Source organism: Typopeltis vanoorti, chromosome 7, assembly GCF_054136105.1.
Source record: "Typopeltis vanoorti isolate ZY-2024b chromosome 7, IOZ_Tvanoo_1.0, whole genome shotgun sequence".
Taxonomy (NCBI): domain Eukaryota; kingdom Metazoa; phylum Arthropoda; class Arachnida; order Uropygi; family Thelyphonidae; genus Typopeltis; species Typopeltis vanoorti.
The window spans coordinates 53,271,793-53,297,524 of NC_143555.1; the positions used below are offsets into that span (position 1 = coordinate 53,271,793).

Sequence of the window (25,732 nt, forward strand, 5' to 3'; positions counted from 1 at the left end):
GGGTAATGGGTTTACAGTGATAGTGCTGGACCTGGCTAAGGCATGTGACAGGATACCACATGGAATTCTAATCACTGCAGCATATGGGAATGGATATAGGGTTGGTGAGATGGATAGGTGGGTGGTTGATGGAGAGATATCAGACTCACTTGGTTGTTGAAAAATACTTTGACGAGCAGGGAAAGCAAGTTATTGTTCCTCTGTACTGAGCCTTGATAAGACCTCATCTCGACTAGTGTGCTCAGATTTGGACACCTAGGTTTCTTCTTGATGGGGAGGAGGTGGAAAGGATCCAGAGGCGAGTGACCAAAATGATAGCAGGTCTATGGAATGAACCTTATGAGAACAGCTTGATGATTTGTGGGTTGCAGAAATTAGTTGATAGGCAGAAAAGGGGAGATATGATTGAGACATTCAAATTGCTAAAGGGTTTCTATAAGATTAATTCAGAGGATATTTTTGAGAACAGGACTGGTAGTGGGAGAACTAGGGGACACCTATGGAAGCTGGGCAAGAGTGTGGTTAGCAAGGGTGTTAGAGGTGGGTTCTTTACTTTTAGAGTGGTAAATGAGTGGAATAAGCTGCCAGAGTCTGGTGTGGGTGCTATGACAGTGAGTGAGTTCAAGGTAAGGTATGATAGATACTGTGAGAATGTCGTATAGTTATATGGACGTGATGTTTAGGGCCTCCCTCGATGAGTCTAAGGACTCCCTGGAGTAGCCCATAATAATAATAATAATAATAATAATAATAATAATAATAATAAAGACGATCAACAAATATTAATAAAAAAAAAGTATTGAAACGTAAAAGAAAAAAAAATTAATCAAAAGAAAAAATTATAATATTAATATTATTAATATAGTTTATGAATAAACAAAATTTTATTTCAACATAAATAGCAACTTTAACGATAAGAAAACCACAAACATGCATGCCTCAAATAAACCATTTTAAAAAAATAATAAAATTAGTGTCTGTTTTATTAAAATGAACCCACAGAAAACATAACTAACAATTCTGTGATCCCCTAAATGTGACCTAATTATTGTACAATTTAATCCAGCAGTGGTAAAAGCTCTATCAGATTCAACACTTGTTGGTCCACTGGTCATTAAGCAATCAAAAGTCATTTCTAAATATTTTCCTCCTCTTTTTTCTACTTTAAAATATGTCATTTCCTTTCTAATGACTATTTTCTAGTATTATTATACTAGTACTATTTGCTTTTGAGTTGGTTCTTCAACTTCAGTTTTTTTTTTCTTTATGATCAACCAAAGATTACCTTCAATGATAACTAAGCCAATGTCAAATGAACTGAATCTGAAATTCTAGCATCCTCAGACATGGAATCACTAATTGAATTTTCTGTTTCTTTTTTTTATTATGAAGCTGTTCTACTAAGTCCACAATTATCTTTGTTACTGTAGAATTGCTGGTTTTATTAAAAATTGCATAATCTTCATCATTTGATTTCTAGGAATCACAAAGATAATGCAAAACATCAAAATAAGATGTTCGCTATTCTTTTTAGGGAGCTATCAGTGCATCTTTAAGTCCATTAAGTATACATTTTAAATTATGTACAAATTCACATTTTTGCAACATAATGCTTTTACAATAACCTCTATCAGCTGCAATCAATACTAATACTGTATTCAAGTTCATTATCTGTAAAGTTGATATCTAATTTCCAATCTATACTTTCTGAAACAAACTATTCCAATGTATGTTTATCTTACCATGATGAATTTTTATGACTAGAAAAAAAAAAATTTTCGATACCTCCTTGTATCAAATATCATGTCACATGAAATATTCTGACACTGTTCATTGCTTTCTCAACAATCAGCCAGAACAGTGGCACACTCAGGATTTAATCTTGGAGGGGGCTGAACACTTAAGATTTAATCTTGGGGGGGGGGGGGAGTTGAATTGACGATTTTAAATTTATATTGTGTCGTATCATCTATTTCTATGCTACTTATGAATTAGCAGTCACAATAAGGTGGGAATACCCTACAGCTCTCGGGAATCACGGCCACTGTTGAACGCAAGGCGAACGACACAACATAAATTAAGAAAAAAAAAAAGAATTTTGGAAATTTTTCTATTTTTTCCCCCTTTTCTTTTCTCCCTGGGTGCGCCAGTGAGCCAGAATGTTGTATTATAATGAGAAATCTGAACCTGATTCAGAAATATCAAGTGATGAAGAAATCAATAACTTACTTGACTTATTGCTCTTTACACCTATAAGGTGCATGAAGCCATGAGTTTAGCGTGCCATCCTCTTCGGTCCAGTGCCACTTCTCTTGCTCTCCCCCATCTCAACCATCCTAGTTTGTTTCATTCTTTGATTACCATCCGGTGACATGTCATTCTGGGTCTTCTCCCCTCTTCCTTTTACCGTAAGGCACCCATCTCAATGCTATTCTTGTATGTTCTGATGTTGGCATTCTCGATACATGGCCTACCAACGTCCATCAGCATTTCTTTAACTCTATTGTAATGGGTTTGGTTTTGGTTTTGTTGTAAATTTCAATATTTGAGATTTTATTTGGCCAGTAAATTTTGAGAATTCTGCGAAGACATTTTGTTTGGAAGGCATCTATTTTATTTTCTTATTGTTTGGTTAATTTCCATGATTCACTTCCATAAAGTAATACAGATTTAACAGTTGAGTTAAAAATTTGCACCTTTAAGTTTGTTTTTATATTGGATGATTTCAAAATTTTCTGTAAAGCTTTAAATGCGTAGCAAGATTTTTTTTATTTTTATTGCAATGTCTTCGTTGGTACCACCTTCCATGTTGACAGTGGCTCCAAGGTAATTAAAAGTGTTTGTCGCTGCTACTTGATTTCCATTTATAAAGATTGGGTGATTCTTTTTACTGTTGATTTTTAATAGTTTGGTTTTCTTCTCATTGATGTGTAAGCCTATTTGTTTAGCAGTTTCCTCTAACTTTGCTGTCTTAATTTTCATGTCTTCAAATCTAGATGATAGTAGTACAGTCGTCAGCATAGTCCAAATCTTTTAATGTGGTGTCAATATTCCATCTTATTCCAGTTTTCAGGTTTTTCAGGGTATGCCGCATTATCCAATCTATGACAATGATGAAAAGTGTTCCCGACATGACACAACCTTGCTTAACACCAGCTTTGATGTAAAAACTTTCGGAAGCTGTTCCATTTAATAGAATATGTCCTTTACTTCCATCATGCAAATCTTTTATAATATTTATTATTTTGTCAGGAAATCCATAAATTTTCAGGATTTTCCACAGACATTCTCTGTCTATGCTGCCATAAGCTTTGGCAAAATCAATAAAATTGAGATACATAGTTGAATTTAGTTCAACACTCTGTTCAATTATGTTTCTAAAATTAAAAATTTGATTAATTGTGCTTCTTCCATTTCTAAAGCCTGCTTGTTCTATTCTCAGAATTTTTTCAGTGCTATTTTTTATTCTATTTATTATGATTCTAGTGAAGATCTTTGATAGTACTGACAATAGGCTGATTCCTCTCCAATTGGTGCATTCTGTAAGATCACCTTTCTTTGGAATTTTGACTATTTGTGATTCTTTCCAGATATATTGAACCTTCTCAGATGCCCATATGATATCAAACAGTTTATACAGTATAGTTGGTGATGTTTTTAGGTCAGCTTTGGGCAGTTCAGCACTAATGTTATCATTTCCACTTACTTTTCTATTCTTTTGGATCTTGGCTTCCATGATTTCTTTCACTGTGATCTCTCCCATGTTTACATGAAATTTGAATTGATTTGGTATCTCTACGAAGGGGGATTCGATATTTGAATTTATAGAGTTGTGTTTAACATTTAATAATTCTTCAAAGTACTCTTTCCATCTTTGTTGGACTTCTTGCTCTTGAGTTAGTAGTTGATTATTTTTATCTTTAACCCGCATTCGTTCATTCATCTGGTAGGTTCTTCCAAGTTGTCTTATAATTTTATAAACTTCACCAGGATTTTCGGTATCATTAGCTCTCTGAACATCCTCAGCCAACAGCTGATAGTAGTTTCTCTTGTCATTTCTGGTAGAGCACTTTATCTTATGTACTTCTTGGTATTGCTTCTGCTATTCTCCATGTAATCGTTCTGATTTGCAGTTGTTTATTTTCTCTTTTATCTTCTGCCTTTCTTCAATTAGTTTTAATGTATTTCCTGTAATCCATTCTTTGTGTGACTTCTCACTTGTCACTCCTGAAATATCTTCTGCAGTTTTATTGACACTTTTCCCAGTTGGATTCAATCTTATTTTCCTCATCATTTTCATTTGATTCTTCCAAGAATGAGAATCTATTTTCAGTTCATTGGTAAATTTCTCTTTAAATGTTCTTTTCCTTCAGTTTATCAATGTTATATTTAATTTTCTTATTCTTTCTTAGTTTTGAATTTCTTGCTAGCTTTAATTTAACTATTGCAGTTAGCAGAAAATGATCTGAAGCTACATCAGCTCCTCTTTTAACCCTTACATCTTGTAATGTCCTCTTAAAAGTATTACATATAGCAATGTGATCGATCTGGTTTTTTGTTTTTCCATCGTGGGAGATTCATGCTATTTTATGAATTTCCTTATGTTTGAAGATACTACCTCCAATGATGAGGTTATTTAATTCACAGAAGGATGGTCTCCATTTTGTTCACCACTCGCTTCATTTCCTAGAGCACATTCATCTTCCATCTTTCTTTTCCCTACTTGAGCATTCATGTCTCCCATCAAAATTAACAAGTCATGTTTAGGGACTTTATCAATCACTTTTTGCAGTTGATCATAGAATTGTGCTCTCTCTATTTCTTCAGCATCATTTGTGGGTGCATATACTTGTACGATTGTCAATTTCATGAACCTGGAGAAAAATCTAGCTTTAATTATTCAGTTATTTATTCAGTTCCATTCCATCAGACTTTTCCTTGCTTTCTCACTTACAATCACTGCAACTCCTTTCTCATGTCTTTCATCATCTCAGAATACAATATGCAATATTTGTCGGTTGTTCTTATCTCAGCAAAACCTATTCATCTTGTTTCAATAATTCCTAAGATGTCAAACCCATATTTATTCATCTCGTTGACTATCTGCCTAGTTTTTCCAATCAATTTGGTACATTGTGCGAACATTCCATGTTCTGATTTTAAGTTTAATTTTAGGGTGAGTGAATGACTTCATCCACAAGTGAGGTTCCATAAGGCTTTGCCCCACCTGCATCATAGATGTTGGCTCCTCTCTAAAGTCCTGTAAATATTCGTCTGTTGGGAGACCACAGGTCATAGCACTCTGCCCCCAAGGGATTTCTTGCTTCACTCATGGTTTCTGTAATCATGGTTTTTTTTTTTTTTTTAGGAGGATGGGTAATTAGCCTGTTGCTCAACCTTCCTCTTTTAATCGGGCTTAGGACCCGCATAGGGACGAGCATAAGCTCCACCTATGGCAGAGTCGAAGAAATCAATAACATCCATTATCAAAAAAAAAAAAAAGAGAGAGAGACTGTCAAGCCAGATAAAGCAGTGTGATTGTAGCAGTAAATTAAGTTCAATGTCTTAAAAATCTATTTCAAAGTAACTGATAATATAATGGAGAGTGCATCATTCACATAAACTTTACTGAGTGCAGAAACAAATAACTTTATGTAATGCAAATTTTTGCCTGATGATGAAAAGAAAAACAGGAGTAAATTATGACTGCCTTGACATCCCCTTTTCTTCTACTACTACTACTGCTGTACTTACTGCCATCAGGTTAAAAGTAGAATTAACCACAGAAAACATTAATGATGAAATTATTATATATTTTAATAAGTCACTGTTAAAAAGAACTGATGATTTATTAGTTGTGGTAGAAGGAATGTAAAATTCACATTGCCTATTATACTCAGTAAAACAACAAAAAAAAACTTATTTTGGCACCAGCTACTGAAATGCAGAGTGAAAGAGTTTTTTTTTTCTTTTTTTCCAGAAACCAGAAGTCAACTTCTTCCAAAAAAAACTGCATTTCCTACATCACAGTTTATTGCAACTACACAATTATTCTCTATTTCTTAACGATTAAAAATCAAAATGCCATTAATATTTTTATTTTGTCATTTAAGAAAATAAGTGGAATGTTTTTTTTTTATAATTTTATGCTATATTCTTTTATTTTTTATAAAAAATATAGAATAAAAATTAATTATCTGGTTCAAATTAGTATGCACATTTTGAAGCTCCTGTAAGATAGACAATTTTTTTATATTTATTAATGTGTTTTATAGATCTGTTAGGGTATTTTTACTAAATTATTGTGGTTTTTACTGATTTTATTGTATTTAATACATTTGCTAATATATTTTTAGATACTGTTAAATTAAGATAGTTTTTAAAGCAACAGAGCAGCATCAAAGTAAAGGATAATGACAACATGGAACCCAGAAATGAGAACCTTTATATTGATAACATAAATGAAGAAAAAGTAATATAAGAAATTTCTAAATTAAAAGGAATTATTCAAAAATCAACCAGGAAGTTAGAGAAAGAAGTAAAACATAAACAGGAACTAAGAAAAGAAAAATAAGGCCAAAACTAAGAGGAAGTAAAGTGTGAAAATTCATAAGTTATCAATAAATAATAATAACAAGGTTAGTCAATTAGAAGAATTAGTCAATTTTTCACAAGCAATCACAAACATCCATGCCTATGGTGGGATTCGAACCTGCAGCCTTTTGGCTGGAGAGCGGATATGCTAACCACTCGGCCAACCAGGCTGGCAAACCTGGTTGGCCAATATAAACTATTGGTTTGGATAAGTAAGGAGCTGATGAACAGGTATCAAGAGTGGTATACAGGAATGTGAATCTGCTAAATTTAAGGTGACCAGTAGCACCAGGGATTACTTACTCCTTGGACCATTGTTGTTTAATCTATATATTAATGAAATTGGACAAAGCCTAACAGGACATCTTCAATTGTTTGCTAATGATGGAAAGATAGGCAGGGATGCTATAGATATACAGCATTTAATTTACAGGGTGATTTGAATAGGCTTTAAGTGTGGACAAACAATAATACCTATCAATTTAATGTCAGTAGGGTAAGGTTATGCACTTTGGCATGATGAGATATTCAACAGCATATTATTTTGGTAAGATTATACTTGAAGTAACTAATGAGGCTAGAGATCTTTGAGTCATGGTGGATAGGAAGTTCAAGGGTCACATATCAAAAATTGCAAATACTCAGAGGATAATTGCAATGTTGAAACTAACATTGTCGTGTAAGGATATGGAAGTCATTTTGCCTCTTTACAAGGCTTGATACGATCGCACCTGAACTACTGTGTGCAGGTTTGGTCTCCTGGGTTCCAAAGGATAAAGAAACTTTGAAATGGCTGCAAAGAAAAGTTATAAACTCATGGTGAAATACCATCCAGTCCCACAGCTTTACTAACATCCAAAGTACTCAGTATGTGGAACACACTCTCCTCCTGCACCTCTAAACCTCGAACCTGCCCTATCCCTCTAGTATTCAAATTGATTCCTCCAGGATGAAATACTCCAATAAAGTGTTCATTGAACAATTCCACTATGTCCTCTGTATCAGTCATTCTATTCCCATTTTTATCCCACAATGTCATTCTTCCACAGTCATTTCTCCTCCTACTGGCCACATAGCTAATAAATTCCCAAGGATTTTCCTTGGATCTAAGGGCCAATTTTTTCTTATATTCCAGTTTCGCCTTCCTTACTAGTCACTCTCCTGGCATGTGTCTTATATTCTTCATGCATCTGCTCTTCACCTTATAAAATGTGCATGTCTGTTCACCCATGGCGAGTGAAAATTTTTAGTTGAGAAGTAAAAAAAAAAAAAAAAAAAGTTGTTTCGGTTTAATCATCAGTTTAACTTATGTAATACCAGTTCTGTTCTATAAAACTGTATTAATGCAGTCTAAATCATTTCCCTGGATTCATGTCATTACTAATACCTGTTTTGTTGATTACACAGTCCAACACAATTTTTGTTGACTTTTATATGAGACTTGTTTTTTACTAATTTGGGTGTGCTGATTTCAAATATCAAACCCATTTTTCTCTATCACGTCAGGTTTTTCCTCTATGGCATTTTCTTTTTTCTAATTTGTAAGTTTTTGATAGTTTTAAGGAGGCAGTACTATTTAGAGGATCAAAAAAATCGATTTTTTAATATTATTTTCTGAAAGTATGTACTTTTAAAAATCTGTTCCTAACTTTTTATCAAGAAATTCAAAAATTTCCCGAAGATATAGCCTATTATTCAAAGCGGTGCGCAGATCAGAATTGGAGCGCTCACCGCTCTCGCTTGTTAGTAAACGAACAAATGCATAAGAACCTGCAACAGCTCATACTGGCGCTTTGAATGCGAGAGAGGTCGATAATTACCGGCCTCTCTCTCGCATTCAAATATTTTAATATTCAAATATCTCGTTTTCCCTTGCTCCAATGTCATAAATTTTCTACACGACTTACACACTTTATTTGGAGCACATGACTGTCCTGATCTGCAATTTTTACATCAAAGTATGCAAAGTACACTTTCTTAATGAAATCAGTGATATTTGTCCTTTGACTGGGAACAGTAAAGCTGCCACAAATGTAGCAGAAGGAATCTACACTATTGACACAATTTCGAGTAGTAGACATGATGTATTTTCTTCACTGCCGACTAACATGCAATTAACAAGACAAAAAAAAAACCAGAGACTTTACTGAAACATTATAAGCACTCATCATACTTCCACGATCGATTAACGATTGACTGATTTCGATCGTTCTTTGTCCGTTATGATGCATATAGCATTCATTTGTTTTAGCAGTTGTCATCGCCTACTTTTCATCACCTAAATGTATTAGGTCAGTTATCGGCCTCTCTCGCATTCAAAGCACCAGTACGTGCCATTGCAGGTTCTTACGCATTTATTCGTTTACTAACAACCGAGAGCAGTGAGCGCTCCGATTCTGATCTGCACACCGCTTTGAATAATAGGCTATATCTTCGGGAATTTTTTGAATTTCTTGATAAAAAGTTAGGAACAGATTTTTAAAAGTACATACTTTCAGAAAATAATATTAAAAAATCGATTTTTTTGATCCTCTAAATAGTACTGCCTCCTTAAAACTCTCAAAAACTTACAAATTAGCAAAAAGAAAATGCCATAGAGGAAAAACCTGACGTGATAGAGAAAAATGGGTTTGATATTTGAAATCAGCGCACCCAAATTAGTAAAAAGCAAGTGTTAGATCATAATCAGCAGAAAAACATTTTTTTTTTGTTGGCCAGTGTTATCACTGATTTTGTTGTAATTTAATACAACCAATGAGAGTATAGGAGGAGGCATGCATCATTTCATCTTATAAGAGTGCTCCAATCATGCCACAATGTAGCTGAGAAACAGTAACCCAAAATAGATTTGTAGCAGACAGTAGTAAATAGCTTATTTGGTACATAGTGATGGAATATGCAGAATTTGCCATTAACAGTGGATATTAAAACTTGGAAAGATGAAAAATAAGTATTCATTTTCCTAAAATATTTCATTATATTGAACCTAACCTAAACATCTTTTGACTGTTTTCTAAGTTGCTGCCATGTCGTATGGCATCACTGGCCCTGTCCATCCAACAATGTTTCAGAGCCAATCTGAATTCAGAAGTGCACTTCTGAATTGTAATTATTAGATGTAGTTATGTGTAGAGTCCTAAGAGTTTTATTTTATTGAGAGTTTTTATGATATTGAAAATTTTCAACATTTACTTATAAATGCAGAGAAGAAATTTTGACATTTTAGCAAAGAATGGTATTATTAATAAAAAAATAATAATTGTTTGTGTATTATTTATAAAATGCATGAATTTTTTCTTCACACTGATAAACATGCTAAATACATATGTAGTAAGCATATCTGCTTTAATGCTGATAGTTTACGAGGTTAAAATTAACCACAGGATTAGCAAAAAGCTGATAAATTCACCAGATCTAGGAATAAACACATGACTACGAATATTGGTGACTGTTGTAGAGTACACCCAGGTTAACATCTGATGAGTGAGATATTTGCCTGACTGGTGGGGCAGCACAAAATTTTTCAAGCCCTGATTTTATATATATATATATATATATATATTATATATATACCTATTATAACCAAAATACACAGTTTCTTTAGCTCACCGTAGTTGGCTGTACCCAACAGTGTGGGCAAAAATACTGTTTTGAAGCATCATGTTGGTCATAATGGACACATTCTGCATGTTGCCATAATCCACAATTTTCACACTGAATCCTTTCTCTTCTGTCATACCTGCTCTCTGTACCTCCACATATACACTCAAAATACTCGTTCTGTGTATCAGAAATGAAACTGCCACCTGAATCAGTATATCTTTTTTTTTTCTTAGGAATGATATCCTCTGAAAGACATGATGTGTCATCTGTATTCCTCTGGAATACAATATCTTGTGATATCTGAGAAGTTCCCACCTAAAATTAAAAAAAAAAAAAATTATTTTAAAAAATTTGAGATACGGGGACACACACACACATACACTTTTATGTCCAAAATAAATAAATAAATTTATCCAGAACATGCTTGGGTGTATAACGAATGAGTGTTGTTTCTGTCTCTTTACTGCTTGCTTGGTTGGTGTGATGATATAAGCAATGATGAAAAGTGAAAATTTCAACAACCAGTGCTCTCTCTCTCTTGCTCTCTTTGACTGAATAGTAACCTAAAAAAAAACATCCTTGAAAAACATTTTTGAATAAGGATGTTTTTTTTATGCTTTTCTGATTTTTAGAATATTTGCATTATCACATAAAAAAATGATATTAATAATAATCATCATCTATTTCCAGATATGAAATTATCCTGTGATCACCACGGGATAATAATACAAATATAATCAGACCAAATTGATTATTTGCTAATTAATCAATGATTATTTCAAAGTTCCATAAAGAGTACAAACACCTATGGGTAAAGATATTGCATCTAATTATAATCTACTGGTGACAGTAGATTATAATTAGATGCAATATCTTTATAATTAGATGCAAAACTTAGTCTGAAAACTTAAGGAATGTCAACAAAAAAAGGTTTGATCTAGGAAAGTTAAAAAACCTAGAGATTAAAAAAAAAAAAAAACGGGTCAAAATTTGAATCAAGAGATAGCACTTATCAAGAATGATGACATCATGAGGGTTGATAAATCATGGGGCAATTTAAAATCTATCTTCGTAGAGAAATGTGCCAATACTTTGTGTCCTAATAGAGCAGTAAAAAATAAAGATGGGATAACTGATGAAATTCTTTCTCTCGTAGATCAATGCAGATCGTATAAAAATCATAGTCCAACAAAATATAAAGACGTTCAGAAAATTATTAAAGCCAAGATCAAAGAAGTAAAAGAAATCTGGATGAACGAAAAATATAAAGAAATAGAATTTCTTCAAGAAAAGCATGACAGTTTTAATCTACACAAAAAACTGAAAGATACGTCAGGTATATTTAAGAAAAAACAACTATGTATCCTTCGAAACAAAAAAAGGGAGAAATAATATCCAAAAAAAAGGATGATAAAATATAAGAATGGGTGAAATATGTATAACTCTTTACTGATAGCAGACAAAACACAGAAAATACTTATGAACAGATGGAAGGTCCATGCATTCTAAGATCAGAGGTAGAATATGTGCTGACCTCAGCGAAAATGGTAAATGCCCTGATAGAATACCAGCAGAAATAGCAAAGTTATTAGAAGGTGACAACATTACTATATTAGTAAAGCTATTTAATAAGATCTATGATACAGGCATAATCCCTCAGGACTGGTTACAGTCGACCTTCATCATGCTACCTAAAAAAGTAAATAGCATCGAAAACTTTTAATGACTATAGAATGATCAATCTAATGAGTCACATTCTCAAAATGTTTCTGAAAATAATTCAAAAAGAATATACAGTAAATGTGAAGACACCATCAGTGATACCATGAAATTTTCTTTTAATTCAGCTTCAGAAGTGGTTTGGGAACAAGAGAGGCTCTTTTCTGTTTCTAATCTTATTCTAAAATTGTACTGACTAAACCAGGGAAGTATTAGTCACATAGGAGCATAGAATCATTCCTTCCTCCTCATCCGTTCATCTGAAGGTGAACAGATGAGGATGTCTAAATTTATCCCTTTTAGATGTCAAGGACATCTAAAAAGGATAAATTGTTGTCTTTTTATTGTTGTCTTTTTTCAATCTCCATGGTAAACTTAATATGAGGATGTAAGGAATTGATTCTGGCTAAAAAAGGAAGGTAAGGAATCTCTGTTATGAGGCCATACTGAAAAGATGTCGTCTATATATCTCACCCAAAAGAACTAGTTACAATCGACCTTCATCATGCTACCTAAAAAAGCAAATGGCATCGAAAACTTGTAATGACTACAGAATGATCAATCTAATGAGTCATGTTCTCAAAATGTTTCTGAAAATAATTCAAAAAGAATATACAGTAAATGTGAAGACACCATCAGTGATACCATGACATTTTCTTTTAATTCAGCTTCAGAAATGGTTTGGGAACAAGAGAGGCTCTTTTCTGTTCTCAAATCTTATTCTAAAAATGTACTGACTAAAACAAGGAAGTATTCATTTGCTTCATCGACTTCGAGAAAGCATTTGACAAAGTCCAACATACTAAAATGATTGAATTATTAAAAAGAATTTGGATTAGATGGTAAAGACATCTGGACATCGAAAACTTATATTGGAACCAAAAGGCATCTGTTCAAGTTGATGACATTATTACAGACTCCATTAACATCAAATGAGGAGTAAGACAGGGGTGTGTGTGCTGTCACCTCTCCTTTTGAACATATACTTAGAAGTAATATTTCAAAAAATCTTAAATAGAAGAGAAGAAGGGATTAATGTAAATGGTAAAATCATCAATAACATCCGATATGCTCTCTTGGCTGGTAATATTCAAGGATCTTCAAAATCTTCTTGAACTAGTGAACAAAGAGAGTGAAAAAATGGGATTAAGAATAAATATCACCAAAACTAAATTCATGGTCATAAGCAAGAAATCAATTCTTAATTCAGCACTTTCTTTAAACAGGAAACAAATAGAAAGAGTGACAAAATTTAAATATCTCAGATGATAGTTAAATGAAGAATGCAATCCAGAAATGGAATTCAAAGTTAGAATTGAAATAGCAAAAAAAAATGTTTGTTTGATAAAATCAACACTGTGTAACCGCAACTTAAATTTAGAGCTTAGAGTATGCATGGTATGCTATGTATGAGCTGTACTACTGTATGGTGCAGAAACTATGCTGCAAGTGCTTGTGGTGTAGTGGTTATCACATTCCGCTTAACATGCGGAACGTCCTGGGTTCAATCCCTGGCAGGCAGAGTGGTCTTCATTTTTAGCCAGCCTGGTTGGCCGAGTGGATAGTGTATCCTCTCCAGCCAAAAGGCTGTGGGTTCGAATCCCACTATGGGCATGGATGTTTGTGATTGTCTGTGAAAATACCAGTGGTGGTCGGCAGTAGATGCCAACCATCACTGGTAATTGGCATTGGTGTAGTTGTGGTTACTTGTTGGTGGATTGAGTGGTGAGACAGCGAGCTGCAGAGTAGGTGCCCTCCCCTCAATGAGTCCTTGGACTTCCTGGAGGTATCAAATAATAATAATAATAATTAATAATAAACTTGGACCTTCAATACAACATCGATAAAAAACGTGAAGCCTTTCAGAAATTATTATATAGACGAATGTTAAAAATCCCATGGACAGCAAAAACATCCAATCAAGAAGTACTAGAACAAATAGGGAAATCACATGAACTTTAAGATACCCTAAAGAGAAGAAAAAGCATATCTTGAAAAAAGATAAGATACTTCAATTGATTATAAAAGGGGAGATAAATGGAAGAAGAAAAGGAAGACAAAGAAAATATTGGTTGTCAGACATCAGATAGTGGATTTGCATCAGCTCTGAGAGACTGTTCAGAGTGGCTGAGAATTGCTCAAACTTTGCCAAGGTAGTTGGCGACCACTGATAGGAGATGATACTCAAAGAAGAAGATGAACAAATTTTCCTCCAAAATCAATCTATTACTTGTGAGCAGTCTAATAGTGTCATATCTAACATTTCATGCTTTTAGGGGACTTCTGACTGAATCAATCCACCAAGACCTTGGTCTTCCTCCAGGTCTTTTTCTTGCCATCTTGACATCAAACACCTGTTTTACTAACCTTTCTTTACCCATTCTATTTAAGTGGCCACACCACTTTAGATTATCTCTGCTGACAATGTCAAGTTCCTTTCTATTATCTTCATTTTTAATATGATTCTGCCATTGATGCCATTGGTTCATTCCCCTAATTTTTCTCAGAACCCTCACATCTGTGGTCTCTAGTCTTTGATCAAGTGCTGTATTTCTAACCCAACTCTCAGATCCATAACTTAAAACTGGTTTGAACACTGTCTTTGTATATTGCTAGTTTCGTGTTTTTTGGCTAATTTCTCTCTTATTCCATATAAATTTATTCAGCTGTCTGTCCTATAGATTTAATCTGTAACATAGATGGCAGGTTAAATCTATTTCCAGATTTAACCTGCCATCTTCACTAGAACTACCTAAATAGCTGAAATATTTTACTGGTTCCATAGGATCTCCATTCGGAATGCAGCTGAAATTTTCTATGTGCCTGCCTATTTTTATAGTTTTGGTTTTATTATTGCTGATTTTTCATGCCAAATTTATTACAGCTGTTATTCAATTTAGTTGGAGAATCCTGGATACTTGCACTAGATCTGTTTAGGAGTACAACATCATCTGCATAAAGCAGAGAGCTAAGTTCGACATCTCCAATTCTAATATCAGTCCTAATGCAACTTGTGATCCATATAGATAATGAATAAGATTGGAGATGATGCACATCCTTGTCTTACCCCTGGTTTTATATCAAACCATCTCTTCCTGTATTTCCTTCAATTCTAACTGATGAATGATAGATTAAATATAGACATTTTATTGCTCCGTATAATGTTCCATTCATCTCATTGTAGTGTTTTTGAAAAAACACTACAATGAGATGAATGGAACATTATACAGAGTATTTAAAATTTGTAGACCTTTTCCAGATATACAAATTTTAAGTACAGATCCTTGTCATATTCCCACGATTTCTCAACTGTTTGTCTTAAAGTGAAATCTTGACAACATCTGTTTGGACTGAATCTAGCTTGTTCTTCTCCAAGTTTCTATTCCACAATCTTTCTCAATCTCTTTTCAAGTATGCTTGCATAATTCTTACCTGGAATACTAAGTGGAGAAATTCCTAAGTAATTCTCACATTTTCAGCTTTATTCCTTTAAAAAAAAAAAAAAAAATAGAGGAGTACTATGAGAGCTCTACTCCATTCACTGGGAATTCGACCTACTGACCAGGCCCAGGTCAGAAATTTTGCAGTATAGTCACTGCAAAATTTTTATACCTCCATACTTAAGCATTTCTGGTGGAATATCCTTGGTGGAATTTTCTGGTGGAATATTCCACATTTCAAGTTTTTGATGGTTTTTTCTACCTCAATTATTAATATGTACTCCTGTTTGCATTCCTCTTGAAATTTTCTAGTACAGTTCTGCCATTGCTTGGTTCATTTAACAGTCTTTCAAAGTAATTACTCGAGACATCTAGAATATCCTTATCTTCTATTTTCATGTCACTTTTATCATCTTTGATTCCCTTTGCAGTACTCTATCCTCCATTTCTAAGCTTTTTCAATTTGCATGTAGAACATTTTACCACCTTCCTGATATTTATTTTCCATACTCTTAGCAAGCTCTTTCCATGACTTTTGTTTAGCTACTTTTACACACAACTTAGCTCTTTCATTTTTCTCGATATTCTTTTAGGCCATCTGCTGACTTATTTGCTAGGAACTTTTGGTATGCTTTCGTCTTTTTTCATGACTTCTGCTTTAACTTCTTGTGTCATCAATAATGTTCTTATTTTTCCTTTGTAGACATTAGTTGAATCAACTAATGTAGAGTTTGCCACTGAGACTTCAACGTTTGGCTCTTATTTTCAACTGTTTCATTTTTTAATTCAATAATTTGCTGTTTTAAGGATACTTGTGACATAAGACTGAATGATAAATGCACGTAAACACAAGAAAGATATTTAATTAACCAGATATTTCAGTTTGGAAATAGCAGACCATCCTTAGTGGTATTACAAGAACAGTTATAAAAAATACAAGCTAGAATATTAACAATAGATCATTTAAAATAGAACAAGCCGCGTGATGTTATATCACTAAGTATAAAATGGAATATTTTGAAGCAGAGACATGATTAAAAAAAAAAATTAATGAGTAATCTTGATTAGACTTTCCCAGATTTTTGATATAGATATATACTCATTACGATTCAGGTTGGGAGGATGGAGCAAGGGCTCCACGCTTTCCTTGAACAAACGTTCAAACCTATAATGGGATCTATGTAAGAGGCAAGTCTTGGACCAAAGGATGTTGTGGTCAGTTTCAATCCCATGCTGAGCCAATCCAGACTTTTCAGGTTTGTTGTGAAGAATGGAGGATTGATGTTCTTGGATTCTTTTTTCAAGAGAACATCCAGTCTGTCCAAAATAGGAGAGATCACAGTTGCACGGAATTTGATAAACTCCAGGAAGAGATAAAGTTGAGTGTTTGTCTTTAGGAGAAGGAAAATGAGAAGACAATTTGTTAATAGGTGAATAAGAAGCTGTTAAATCATATTTCCTTAAAATTCTTGTGATAGGTTCTGAAATACCAGAGATATAAGGAATTGGCACTCGACGTATTGAAACTTTGTTGTTTTGTGGAGGATTATAAGAATTGAGAAGATGTTGAGTACTTTTTTTTTTTCAGAAAAGCCATTGAGTTTTATGTGTTGTTGGATAGTAAAAAGTTCTTTCTGTAGATAATCAAAGGTAGAACAATTAGTTTTTGCTCTTCTGATGAGGCATTTTATAATTCCTGTTTTTTGACATGGATGATGGGCTGATTCTTTAAGAATATAACGACCTGTGAACGTTGGTTTCCTGTATACTATAGATGTAAGAATATTTGAAGGTGACTGGATGAGGAGAACGTCTAAAAAAGATAACTGGTTGTTTTCTTCTATTTCTATAGTAAACTTTATACGATGATGCAAGGAATTGATACTGTTTAAAAAAAAGAAGGTAAAGAGTTTTTGCTATGTGGCCAAATAGTAAAGATGTCATCTATATATCTTACCCAAAAGGATGGTTGAGGGAAAACAGATGAGAAGAGAACTTTTTCTAAACGTTCTGAATAAAAGTTGGTTAAAGCAGGAGAAAGAGGACTTCCCATGGCCATTCCTTCTACTTGGCTGTAAAATTTATTTTGACATACGAAATATCAAGAGTGTATTACGAAATCGAACAGTTTTATAATGTCTTCAGGAAAGATGTCAGCAAGTAATTTTAAAGTTTCCTTGAGAGGTACATTGGTATATAAAGATTCTATATCAAAGCTAACCATAAGATCTGTAGGTTGCAATGAGACATTTTTTAATTTTTCTAAGAAATGTGAAGAGTTCTTTAAAAAAGAATTAGAGTTGCCAATGTAAGATTTCAATAATTTAGCTAAATATTTGACTATACAGTAAGTAGGAGAATCAATACAATCTACTATTGGACGGAGAGGATAGTCAATCTTATGAATCTTTGGAAGACCATAAAATCTAGGAGGTCTTGCAAAATGAGTTTTAAGTCTTTCAATTGTCTTTATCTAAACTGATGACTTCATTTAAGAGAGAATTTAATTTCTTTAGTTGTCTGTTGGTTAGATTATAATCAATTTCTTGATATGTGGAGCAATCTCAAAGCAAAAGAGAAAGTTTTCTTCTGTAATCTGCTGATTCCATAAGTACAGTTGCTTTTCCCTTGTCAGCTTTGGTGATAATAAGGTGATTATTTTTTCTCAAGGACTGTAAAGATTTCATTTCAGAAGGAGATATGTTGGAAGGAGGAAGATTGGCCTTAAGTAGAGAAGAAGCGACTTCTAGGCAAAGAGCATTAGTTAAATGCTCTTTGTCATCTAACTAGTGATAAAGCAAAGAGCTTTATCACTAGTTAGATGACTGAGATTTCATTCAATGTTAACTAGGAAATCTATATATTGTATCCTATTAGGAACAATAGAAAAATCATGTCCTTTTGATAGGATAAAGGTTTTGCTTTCAGTTAAAGGACGTCCAGATATATTGACAATCCAATTATCTGGAGTTATGAAGGGCTTGGATTGTCTAGATGAAAGAGCTTCATATTTACGGTTTAGATGTTGACTTAGTTTATTATAAGCATTATTCTAGCTTGTATTTTTCATAACTGTTCTTGTAATACCACTGAGGATGGTCTGCCATTTCCAGACCGAAATATCTGGTTAATTAAATATCTTTCATGTGTTTACGTGCATTTATCATTAATTAATAATGTCTATATAGTTGAGTCTACAATTTACCTGTAAAAGCTGCTCAACCTTAATTATTTTTAAAACTTTCTTACATAGTTCTTTTCAATGTGATATTCATTTTTACCCTGCTTAGTACTAAGTAATGGTCATTTCCAATTTCAAATCCTTTATACACTCTTGTATTCTGAACCAGTATGATAATTCAACAATGATGTAGTCAATGAGGCTTTTCTTATTAATATTATCATCTGTTATATGTGGGAGGAAGAAGAGATATAGAAGAGTATTTGTTATAGATGTATTAGTAAGGATACTTTAAAATGTCAAAGATATCAATGAAAGGTGAGGATAAACATTTGGTAGTACCACATATCACATACATAAATAAACCGAAAACAAATGATACTGTAATACTGTAAAAAAATCATATAGGATGATGTTAATGGACTGGTAGCTTGGAGAAAGTGTAATGGTTGTCAGTTCATGTAAAGCCTTTGGGATGAAAACACCACAAGTCTAGTCTAGAAATGTAATCCAGTTCCATCAATTACATAGATGAAGTTGAAAGAATGTATGGAAAAACTGAGAAAATTAGCTCAAGGGATAGCTTGTTAAGAAATACAATTATAAGCAGGAATAATTAAATTATTATCTTTTGTTATAAGTCTTTGATATGATCATATCTGAATATTGTACATGGGTGCACTTGGTTGCCTAGGTTTCTTGGGATGGAGGAAATGGTGGAGAGGATCCACAGGCAAATAACCAAAATGATACTAGTCTGTGACATGCAAATTAATGTCTGTAAAAGTTATTAATATGAAGTTAGTAATAATGTATACTTAATTATGTAGTACCATCACAGTAAGAGCTTTAAAAGAATATTTATCAGGAAATGATGATGATTATGATGATCAAATCCTTATTCAATGAAGCCAAAGGCACCTGTATAAATGAATATGATTACATAAAAACTGATCTTTCTTAAAATGGGTACAATACATGCAGTATTAACAAGATATTCAATAAATATATGTAGGTAAAACCGCTGAGAATAGAAAACAAATAACCATTTCAGGTGTAAAAATTGTGAAGCTTTCTGTTGCAAACCTGGTTAGCAACAAAAAGTTCCATATCAGTGTAAATGTGAAGTAGCTCCTAAGTGAAACCTCTCTGTAGTGCAGTGTTTTCCTATGTTATTTAATTGTTGGATTAACTAATGCCATGTTAATCCCCAAGACAACTTTGTTCTCTTTTTTTTTTTTTTTTGTTATTTAATGAGGTATCTAAGTTTCATCTAGTAGCATCCTGCACCTGCATACAAAAGATCATCATATAATGAAAATCCTGTGCTTTCCAATGAAGCAAATACTGACCTTAAGCACTGGGCCATTTCCACCTCAGGAAAGGGATCCAAGTATTTCAGTAAGGAGAAAGTTTTGCTGGCACCTAAATTCTTACTGCTTTATTCTATTTTACAGATCATAATGCAAAGAAATTTTGAAATGATCATGCTGTTATCCAGGGAGTCTTGCAGTAACAAATGATTAATTAACTAAGTTTTCTACAGAAACTAGAACAGTATAAAGGTAGCAAAATTACACAACAGCCTTTTGTTTATAAAAAATGCTAGGTAACAATAACATCTGAAAAGTTGTTGTTTTTTTTGAGATCACCATTAAAAAAATAAAATAAAATAGAATAACACAGAAAGAATTTACTAAATTTACAGTGAATCACTTCTCAGGGAAAAGATCCAGCTCATCAGATTTGAAATGATTATTATTATACAGGTATCTCCATAGAATCAGAAGACTCATTGTGGGAGATCCATACCAACCTTTACTAACCACACTAACCTCTCCTTATGACACTAACTGACTCACTAATATCAATTAATGTCATGCATTAATTCTAGCAATTAGTGTATGACATACACCACTCCTTCAAGCAAAAAATCTATGAATCTATAATCTAGTCTTCACACCCTTACTAATCAAATTCTTACGCAACTTCCAGGATTGATCCCTGGTTCTTTCTATAATTGTCATGTATTGAAAAATCGCCTTTGTGTCAATCTTATAGAACTCCTCTAATAACTTATAAGTTTCTATCATGTTCCCTCTTTTCTGCCTATCAACTAAACTTGACAGCCCACAGACTTCAATCTGTCCTCATACAGACCATTTCACAGACCTGGTACCAACTTAGTTACTCATCTCTGAATCCTCTCCCCCACCTGATCCCCAAGAAAATCAGGTGGCAAAACATTATACAGTAGTCAAGATGCAGCTGAATCATAGCCATATAAGGAGGTATAGTAACTCCTCTATCTTTACTTCTTAGTGTGCTTTTCAACATCCAAGTAATGCTCTGAATTTGTAATATGCCCTTTGAACTTCAACTTTCAGAGGACATATTACAATTTCATCATTATTAATATTATTACTAACATCTGCCATCCCCCCCCCTGATGGTGTCTCCACCTTGTTGTGGGGGGGGGGGGGGGCTGAGAGCAATGCCACCGATAGCTATGCTACCAGTAGGGCCTCCCAAGCCAGCCTGGTCAAAGGTGAGGGTCCAGACTAAGAGAGAAACCCTGGTCCTCAAGGTTGGGGATTGGGCATGAGCCAAACAACCTTATATTGTAAAAACCTTACTTGTTAGGAACCAAGTACCAAATGTCTCAATATCAGAATGTACAAGATGGAACTTGACCTGAGGCTTGGAATAAAGGATTGCAATTTAGACTGTGGAATGTCAAAAGCTTATATAGAGTAGGTGCACTACAAAATCTACGTGATGAGCTTAAAAAAATATAAAATGGGTATAGAGGCAATTCAGGAAATTAGATGGACTGATAGTGGCGAACAAAAATCAGGAGATTATTCGTTATTATATGGTGGAAATATCACAGGAAGACATGAACTAGGAACAGGATTTATGATACAAAGAAGGCTATGGGATTCACTCATAAGTTTTGAGGCCATCAATGAAAGACTCAATAAAATAAGACTGCTAACAAAAAAGTTCAAAATAACCTTAATTAATTCACATGCACCCACAGAGGAAACTAATCAAGATACCAATGAATTCTATGATACTCTGGAAGGAATAATTGATGAAATATCAAATAATGACAATTATACTTTCAGGAAACCTTAATGCAAAAGTAGGAAGAGAAAAAATCTATGGACAAACAATTGGAAATAATAGCCTACATGAAATCTCAAATGATAATGGCATAACGTTAATAAATTTAGCAATATCCAAGAACCTGATAATAAGTAGTACAACATTTATGAGGAAAGACATCTACAACATTGCACCCTTCTACTGGAAAAGACCTGGGTTCAATTCTCATCATGACGAGGGGAATCTTTATATGTGCTTTTTCAATTGAAGTTGAGTTAGCCGATCTCATATGGTGGTAGCAGGGTTTTTTCTCCTGGAAACTTGGGTTTGTCATCCTGCATGCAGATAAATTGGCCTTCAAAACACATGCAATTTACAGACAAAAAAATACTATTGTTGGTGATGATGGGTGATAGATGCTGTTGATGGTAGTAGTGTCGTAGTTGGAGAATTAAGCAGTAGAGAGGATGATATGAGATGTATTTTCAAGGAAGTAGGGTAAAATGCCCTCTCACAATGAGTCCTTGGACTCCTTGGAGGCGTCACGTAATAATAATAATAATAATAAGCAAACCTGGACATCACCTAAGAATAACTCACAATCAGATTGATCTTATTTTAATAGAAAGAAGATTTTCAAACTGTTAGAAGTTTTAGAGGTGCTTACTGTGATTGAGATCATTATTTGGTATGATCAGTAATGAAAATAAAACTTAACAAAAATATTTCAATAAAAATAAAAAACATCCTAAACTCAATACTGATAATCTGAAAAATAATAATATAAGATTAAATTACTCTAATGAAATAAAAGCAGAGCTTAATAACATTGAAGAAACTGCAAATATTGATACTCTATGGAATGGAATTAAGTGTTATATAAACAGAGCATCTGAAAAAGTTTTAGGATTCCAAAAAAATGTCACACTATAATAAATGGTTTAATAATAGATGCAAAGAAGCAATAGATATGAAAAAAGCTGCTAAGCTTCAGAACCAACAGGACAACAATAACTATCAAAACTACAGATTTGCTAGCAGTGAATCAAACAAAATTATTAGGCAAGATAAAAAGACATTATCTAAAAGAATTAATTGATAAAACTGAAAAAGAGAATACATATAAAAATGCAAGGAACTTTTTTCAAGGTATAAATAAACTAAAGACTGGCTATCAATCAAGAACTGCAATAATTAATTATAATAAAGGATAAATTATTGCAAATGACAAACAGATGGCTGAAATGTGGAGAGAATATTTTAAACAGCTACTAAACTGCCAAAATCCCAAAGTAATATTCCTACCTAGAATTTATTCTACTTGTGAACCAGAAGTCAAAGTGCCATTATTCAGAAATAGACACATGCATTAAAACTCTTAAAATAATAAAGCTGCAGGATTTGATAAAATCACATCTGAAAAAATTAATATGGAGGAAAAGGATTAACTAATAAACTGTTCACACTAATTAAACTCATATGGAAAAATGAAAAACTGCCAAGATGGAAAGAATCAGTAAAAATCTCCATCCACAGAAAAGGAAATAAAAAAAAGTGAAAATAAAAAACTAGTTACAAAATCCTCTCTGATATTATTCTAAAAATAATTATTCCATATGCTCAGAGAATATCAGACAGGATTCAAAAGAAGTCGATCAATCATTGATCACCTTTATACCTTGAGATAAATTCTAGAGAAAACTTGGGAATACAATAAAGAAAGTCATAATCTCTTCATTGACTTCCAAAAAGCATACGATAGCATCCATCAAGAAAGTTTATGGAAAATCTTAAAGAAATTTGGAATACCAGAAAAATTAATCAGACTGGTTAAAATGTGTGTACAGTGTTACACCCTGATATCTTGAGAATATAGAATTCTCAGCTATCATTGTGTAACATGAATAATAAATAAAATAAATTAAAAACCCTGCATAAAAGATAATAGTTGAATTAATAAAAAGAAAAAGAAAGATTCTTGCATCCAATAAAATATATAAGAAAAATAAAGGTTTTTGTTAAACTAACTAACAAAAGAAAGAATATATTAATATTGTGATATGATTTAAATGAGAAAAGTTAAACAAATAAGACAGAAAAGGATTAGTCATAAGAGATGGTATGTGAGAGGCTAGAGATTAAGTTATTAAGTAAGTTCATAGAAAAATTTCGGAAAGGGGATTAAATTAGAGGCTAGCAAGGGAAAACAACAGACTATCGCTCAGGGCCAATTCCCGGATTGAGACATCGTTACAGGCCCGCCGATCAAATGACGTTTGGCAGAAAAACGCCACCCTAATTGGTCGGTGAAGTAAAAACAAGTAGGGGGCAGGGAAAAGAAGTTAGAAAAAGTGCCGTTAGGAGAACAGGTATAAAAGGGTTGGAAACCCCCCCCACGAGGCTTTTTCTTGGTTTTGGTTTTGATTCTGTTCCAGGAGAGCCCTTCGCGAGCTCTTTCGTAGGGATTTCACGATGTTTTCCTGAGTGGCGAGATAGGAGTTATATCTCCACGTCACAACATGGAAACGAAAGTGAGCGGAATTTCGGTTCCATATTTCCTATGTGAGAAGCGAAGAATGCCATATAGTCGAGGAGAAGAAAGCACATTCTTTGTGTTTCGACTTCAGTAACAACTACGAAAAACGGAGAGCTGTAAAGAAATCGATGTCCACGTGGCGAGCTGCACAGCCGATAAATAGATGATTCAAAGTGTGTTCGGAGTTACGAAAAGTTAAGCCAGTGTAAGTCTAGTTCAATTCCAAAAGGAACGTAGGAGAAGCAGATTATCGGTGAGGTTATATCAAGATAGTTCAATCAGAAGAAGGTAAAGGTCCATATGAAAAACCCAAGAAAGAAAGGTACTGTAAAATATATCTAATGTTAACTAAAATTTGTCTGTGATAAGTATCATTATTCTAATACGGAACTGTTGAAGTAACCAAGGAAAATTTATACTAGGACTTTAGTATCTGACAGAATATATTAAAAGTAAGCTGGCTAGTGTTAATGTTATGTGAAAATTTAAGTGTCCTGAGAATTTTGCATGTCTATTGTAATGTATTGGAAAGTTAAAATGTCATAGTTGTGTTTTAGTGCAGGAAAAGGTTTAGTTAATCTACTTAAGTTTGAATAGTTAAATAGTGTGAATTAATCTTATTTGTCCATGCCAAATGAATTTACGTATTGAATGTGTATGGCGGCATGATCGTAATACTAGTTATGTGTTAGCGCAGTAAATGGTTTAGTTAATCTACTTAAGTTTGAATAGTTACATAGTGTGAGTTAATCTTATTTGCCCATGTCAAGTGAATTTATGTGTTGAATTGTTATGGCGGCATGATCGTAATACCCATAACTGGATCATAGCCTAATTACTTGTAATAAGTTAATGTTAGTTTATAAGTATTTAGTTTAGCATTGAATTGAGTAATCACAAAAATCGATTTGTACCATGTTAAGGAATTTAATAAACCTTTGTTCAGATGATAAAAGAGTTGTCTGAAATTGCTGTCCAATGCACCACTTGAAAAATTACGAACCTAATCACGCGGGAAATTATTGCATTAAGAAACGAGATAAAGTGTCACGACTGCAACATAGTTACACTTTCAGACATATTTGAGTTCTTTCTCCTTGTTTTTGTATATAATATCTTAAACTAAATATCCCAAAAGGCGCAGTATAAATTACAAATATTAGAGGTACTATGGGGAGAAATAACTTAAGTATTAGTAAAATTTTTGGTGATATCTCTTGCATAGATAATAGAAGAACATAGATAAGCAGGAATTATAAAATATAATAAAGATCATAAAATGGGACACAACAACAGGAAATTCAATGTAGAGTCCTCGCTAATAACTTATTGTCAGAGCTATTCAACATCTCCACAAGTTTAAAACAAGGAGATGTGATGTCATCTAAACTATTCAACATAACTTTGGAAAAAGTAATTCAAAAAACAACTAAAAGTACTATTAAAAGTACTGTATCATGCTCTGCATCATTCCTGTAGTAACAGGAGAAAGTGCAGATGATATAACTGAAAGTTTTATAAACCTTAAAACCTCTTCCAAAAAAATAG

The 25,732-nt window shown here is 33.3% G+C and overlaps 1 protein-coding gene across 2 annotated transcripts in view; it reads right to left on the reverse strand.

The window, feature by feature from the left end:
* The window catches only part of LOC150104679 (E3 ubiquitin-protein ligase SHPRH), a 674,750-nt gene that overhangs the window by 397,979 nt on the left and 251,039 nt on the right, over nucleotides 1–25,732 (reverse strand). For both annotated transcript variants that reach the window (XM_090395874.1, XM_090395873.1), the window contains one exon: nucleotides 10,204–10,512. In XM_090395874.1, coding sequence (XP_090252000.1) covers nucleotides 10,204–10,512 — 309 coding nt within the window. The remainder of the gene's footprint in view (nucleotides 1–10,203; nucleotides 10,513–25,732) is intronic.